Genomic DNA, 5,706 nt, shown 5'->3' with positions numbered 1-5,706 from the left:
CCAAACATGCTCGCCCTCCCAGCCGTGGGGTCGTTATAATGTGACGGTCAATCCCACTATTCGTTGGTAAAAGAGTAGCCCAAGAGTTGGCGGTGGGTGGTGATGACTAGCTGCCTTCCCTCTAGTCTTACACTGCTAAATTAGGGACGGCTAGCACAGATAGCCCTCGAGTAGCTTTGTGCGAAATTCCAAAACAAACCAATCTTTAAAGGCGTTTAAAAAACTCGAAGCTTTCGTTTGAATTTCCATTTGACTTAAAGGAATTTGCTTCTGATTACAATCATCTATCCATATTGATAGCAGACATTCCATATTCACCATTAGAGAGCTCCTTTTCTTGACGATTGTTTTCGAGGCAAAACAGTTGGTAGCCATTCAATACTGTTTTTTACTGGTTCTTTCATTTAACAGTCTTACAGATGATTCATTTATTCCTTCGTCTCGTGCGAGTTAGGTTTCTTTGGCTCAGTATCATCACACATTCTTTTCTCACGCATAATAAAATGATCTCTGTAAAAAGTATACACCCGTCCTTAACATGAAAAAACTGAACTGCCGCTGACAGCAAGTGATGCTCAGATTTATACTGTGCAGTATATAATGTGCATGCGCATTGTATAGGCTTGTAGAAAGATCTAGAATAAGCGAATGACACAAATTCGTAGACATCTTTTCAGAAATATATGTATTAAAATGTCAGCCATAATAAAAAGGGCCCAAAGGCTTATTCGTATATAAATAAAGCCCCATTACAGTGAACCCCATACTGTTAAGCTTCACTGCGGACCTCCTTTAATATCCAAGAACACACTTCAAAGACGAAGAGAAATACGTAACAAGATATTTATGAAATTGAAGATTTATAAAAACATAAATCTACGTTTCAAAAACCGAAGTGTCACAGTAACAAAAATTACATTTAACAAAGGATTTCATTCATGTACTATCGTGTAATTGATTTATACGTTAGTTTTGCATGCTATTCTTCTCAGTTTTCAGTTGTTTAACTGAGAAATGAACAACTTAAAAATCTAGAAGCAAATGTATCTTAACGTCAAATTAATAGATAGGTTTGTTTTTTAATCTCGCGTAAAACAAGACGAGCCGTCCCTAATTTAGCAATGTAAAACTAAAGTGAAGGCAGCTATTCATCACCACCTATCGCCAACTCTTGGGTTACTCTTTCACCAACGAATAGTGGGATTGACCGTCACATTATAACGGGGATTTGAACTCGCGACTTTCGGATTATGAGTCGAGTGCCTTAACCACCTGGCCATGCTGGGCCTGAGGGGAAAGTAGCATTTGCAATTTCTATAATATTTATTATAAATCTTGCCCCCCGTTAGTACAGCGGTATGTCTCCGGATTTACAACGCTAAAATCAGGGGTTCGATTCCCCTCGGTGGGCTGAGCAGATTGCCCGATGTGGCTTTGCTATAAGAAAAAACACAAACACACACATAATAAATCTTAGGCTTATTTGATTCAGGGAATTAACTTTATTGCAACAGCACAACAAAACTGTGATAGTATTTTACCTGGCAACCATGAACAGCGTAATGAACATATTACCGTTTTCAGGACGGAAGATCTATTGAAATCTTGGCCTGGCATGGCCAAGTGTGATAAGGCGTTCGACTCGTAATCCGAGGGTCGCGGGTTCGAATCCCGGTCGCACTAAACATACTCGCCTCCCAGCCGTGGGGGCGTTATAATGTGATGGTCAATCCCACTATTCGTTGGTAAAAGAGTAGCCCAAGAGTTGGCGGTGGGTGGTGATGACTAGCTGCCTTCCCTCTAGTCTTACACTGCTAAATTAGGGACGACTAGCACAAATAGAGGTTTAGCGTGAACCTATATAGTGTCACGTGACCACAACGAGGTTTGTAAACATATCGCCATATTGGGTGGCAAGTGTCCCTCATGACTGAACGAGTTAACAACTGCTGTATTCAGTACTATTCACATGTAAATGGCTGCCGCTGGCTTTTCATCACTTGTAGCACACCTGACAGGTGCTGATAAGGCCAGGTATGAGGAAAACGTGAAGGAACTGGGTGTAGGAGACCCGTATATGCTCCCGCCACGTGTATTTACGCCAGTAATATCCAGCCAAGACAACGTTGTTCAGAGTCAGACTGTTTCCGGAGTAGATCTGCCATATATTACATATGGTGACATTTATATATATTTGATAAACAGGACTTCCACCTATACAAATGAAAGTCTAAAGGTTACAAAAGCCTTGATGCGTACAAGTATTTTGTGGCAGGATTTGTACAGAATGTGCAGATAACCAGGGCAACGTCGGATAAAGTCATCATTACAGCAAAAGTTTGTACATCATGTTGTATTACATACATGTATCATGTACTCTGTATGATAGATTTAACTACATTTTAGACGAAGACTAGATACTTAAGTAAAGTAGGGCCCCCATTTTAATAAATGGTTCAATATTATTGTACTACATGTGTACTGACTGTTGTCAAAGCTCTAGCCTAGAGCACTTCTATACATGTTTGTATAATGATATTAAGACACCTTATTGTCTAGGCTGTTTCAAAACTTAATTTTTGATTTATGATTAATTTTGGTAAGGAATCAATATATAGATAATAAATAGTACAAGTAGACATAGACCGTTAAAGCTGGTCAATAGCCATGTTAGGTTTCTGTAAAAATAATTTAATATTTAGCTGTTCTGTTATTTTTTTATATTATTTTATTATTTGAGTGACACATGTATCCCAACCTGATACCCAGTTGTCTTTAAAAGCTTATATATACACAACTTAATATTTTCTTTGTTATTTTACAGGTGTGCCACTCTCAGCGGCTAAATGAACCACCACTAAAGCTATGGGTTGCTAGTTGCAGGAATGGAGAGATAATATCTTCCCACTGCACCTGCAAGGCTGGACTAGGTGAAGTCTGCTCCCACGTTGGCATTCAGATTCAAGTCTAACTAAGTCTATGAATGATATTTCCGTCTGCATACATGTCTCAGTTGTATATTGTGATGTACACAAGTCAAAATTATCACATGTAGCTTCAAGTTCATCAGCAGAATCAGTACAGCTGCTATCAGTGGCAGCAGTGCCAGCAGATTCTATGAAAGCAAGTTCAAGCAGCCCAGCAGCAGCTTCATGTCTCTTTTGTTGTTCTTTTCTCCTTTTGGTCACTTCTTTCCTGTTTTCATATTTACACAATTCAGCAGCTTTCCTTCTCTTCAGGGGAGAACGTGTAAAATGAAATATGGAAGGTACATAGTCAGGTGATAGGGGATCATCACTCTTCGTCCCTGAAACAGAGTACAATAATTTTGTTAAGATATAGATCTACAGGCATCATCAGATAATATTTATATATATAACAGATACACTGTACACTTTTAACTAAATATATATATATATATAACTGAATATGCTGAACATTGTTTAACAACTGAATGTACAGCCAACAAAGTAATTATTTGCACACTATTTAATTTTGTGCAAGTTGTGGTTTTCTGATGAATCACTTAAATTGGTCCTTTAAGAGATATTAACATTTTGTCTTAATGTACAAATGGCTATATAACCTATTCATCATGAATAATATTGTTCCTTCAGTAAATTTACTATTCAGTAATTTAAAAGTAAAAGAAAAGTGTGCAAAAACATTTCTTTGACTGGTGCTGCAGTGTGCTCTGCTGTACATATATCATGCGTGTAAGTTTCAATTTATTCAGCCTGGCTATAGATGAATTATAGATACCTGACACAAAATGTTTACTACAAAATCTGGTGTGCTCTGTGGGTGTCCAGTGTTTCCTATTGACAGCTGCAATCCATCGTCTTCTTCGGTCGGGATCTATAGGAAATCTGTAGTATGACACATTTTCCACCTGTCCACGTCGATTTGAACAGTTAAATTCACAACACGAGTGTACCATCGCGCACTTTTGACAATGAATCACCCTTGTGTTGGAATATAAACACGGTCAGCAGTAACTAGGTCAAGAGTGACGTCACACGCAAACCTCTATAGCCTTCGAATAGCTTTGTGCGACATTCGAAAAACAAACTATTGAAATCATATTAGTTTTGAAGAACAGAATATTTGATACAGCTAATTGTAGTCATTAATCCCTATATAACACCGTGGAATGCAGTATTTGTCACACAAGTTATATATGTGAATATTCTTTAACTGATTTTTCAATTTAAATATTGTTACAGTGTTTATACATTCATAACTACTCAATTATAATTTATATGTATCATGAGACATCTGTTAGCAGTCTTATTATGGTTGATATCATAAATACCGACTAAGACTTGTATTGTCAGAAGAAATTGCAAAGCAAAACTTCGTATATATTTTATTTGCTTTTACCTAAATTTCAAGTTGAAATCTCAGGCAAGTGTTGTTATTGTTTATTAAATCTAAATTATGCAAAACATAAACATGATTATAATTTCTCAGTTTAAGGTCTTTCACACTACAGAAAGCAATAAACTTTGCAATCATTATTGTTAGTAAAACGTTTTTCCACCGAACAATGTTACTTCAGTTCATGACGTCATTCAAACAAGAATACTTTGTGCGCATAGTAACACCGATATTTCACTTAGAAACAATACAGAAAGTGATTTACAAAGCGTACAGTGCAGAGAGAATTCAATGGCTAATTACACTCAATTATTTTATATTTTCGCTAATTTCCTGCTTGTTTCAGGTTTTAAATTCGTCTACGAAACTGAACGTGGTTCTACTCTCACATTAATTTGTTCAAACCGAGCTTATAAAAGAGCGAGAAAGAACCAGTAATTTGGTTATCAAATCTCAATGAACAAGTTATTAATAGTGAGAAAACGCAAATAAAATACGGTGGCAAATTAGTGCTAACCGACATCCAATTTGAAGACGCGGGAATTTACACATGCAAAAATCGTGAAGGTGATTACAAACATGATGTTAGAGGTAAATTAAAGGTTTTTTTTTTTTAAAGACCGTATTTTCATTTATTAAACGACACTAATTTAACAGAAATAACACCTAAATCGAAATCGTCCATCTTGCTTTTAAATTTCTTTCAGCCATAACCTTTTCGTTTGATATTTCACCATGTGTATTGATTATAAAAATAATTGCCTGTGTATATGTAAGATTACACTATGTAACAAAATTTTACTGTTTCTTGTTCTTGGGGACAAAATGTTATTTCCTAATTGCTTATGCCTAAAGTAAATGGTAAAGGCCTAATGTCTTCAAACTTTGCTTTTGTGACTTGGGAGCGTGTACAACGAAAACATGATGGGGGGGGAATATATTTGGGGCTGATACTTGAAAGGGATTTATATATTTCAGTCGCAAATCTCGAAAAGTACTTCTAAACATCTTTGTATAACTTTAGTATAAATACATGTAAATCTTGATTCATATGTTGTTTTATTCAGACATTATGTAAATATGCCCGTTTCTACACGTGTATTGACTACAAAATTATTTATATTGCCCATGTATACGTAAGATTATGATGACAATAGTATCACTTTTTAACTTAATTATTTCACAATAAAAATTTCATATTATGTGTTACTTATTTGTAAACAACCAAGCGGAATGTTCATAGGAAGAAAAATTTATATTTCCCATGAAAATTAATTCTGTCATTAATAATCGTTTGTAAAGCATTTGAAATTAGTTTATTAAAAA

The 5,706-nt window shown here is 35.8% G+C and overlaps 1 protein-coding gene across 1 annotated transcript; it reads right to left on the bottom strand.

Moving 5' to 3' along the window:
- Window positions 1–2,605: 2,605 nt before the first annotated feature.
- On the bottom strand, window positions 2,606–3,940 carry LOC143232367 (uncharacterized). Its single transcript, XM_076467712.1, has 2 exons — window positions 3,763–3,940; window positions 2,606–3,307 (listed from the first exon to the last, which is right to left on the bottom strand). Exons 1-2 carry the CDS (start codon window positions 3,938–3,940, stop codon window positions 2,874–2,876), a joined length of 612 nt encoding a protein of 203 aa, XP_076323827.1. The 3' UTR covers window positions 2,606–2,873.
- Window positions 3,941–5,706: the final 1,766 nt, after the last annotated feature.

This window comes from Tachypleus tridentatus, chromosome 1 (genome assembly GCF_004210375.1).
Source record: "Tachypleus tridentatus isolate NWPU-2018 chromosome 1, ASM421037v1, whole genome shotgun sequence".
Lineage (NCBI taxonomy): Eukaryota > Metazoa > Arthropoda > Merostomata > Xiphosura > Limulidae > Tachypleus > Tachypleus tridentatus.
The sequence above is the reverse complement of the archived record's forward strand: the minus strand, read 5'-3'. Positions and strand labels throughout refer to the sequence as shown.

Excerpts from the sequence above, each read along its gene's own strand:
- LOC143232367 (XM_076467712.1), bottom strand. The coding sequence starts at position 3,940 with ATGGTACACTCGTGTTGTGAATTTAACTGTTCAAATCGACGTGGACAG. Across the intron at positions 3,308-3,762 it reads TAGTAAACATTTTGTGTCAG|GGACGAAGAGTGATGATCCC; the intron begins GTATCTATAATT and ends ACTCTGTTTCAG.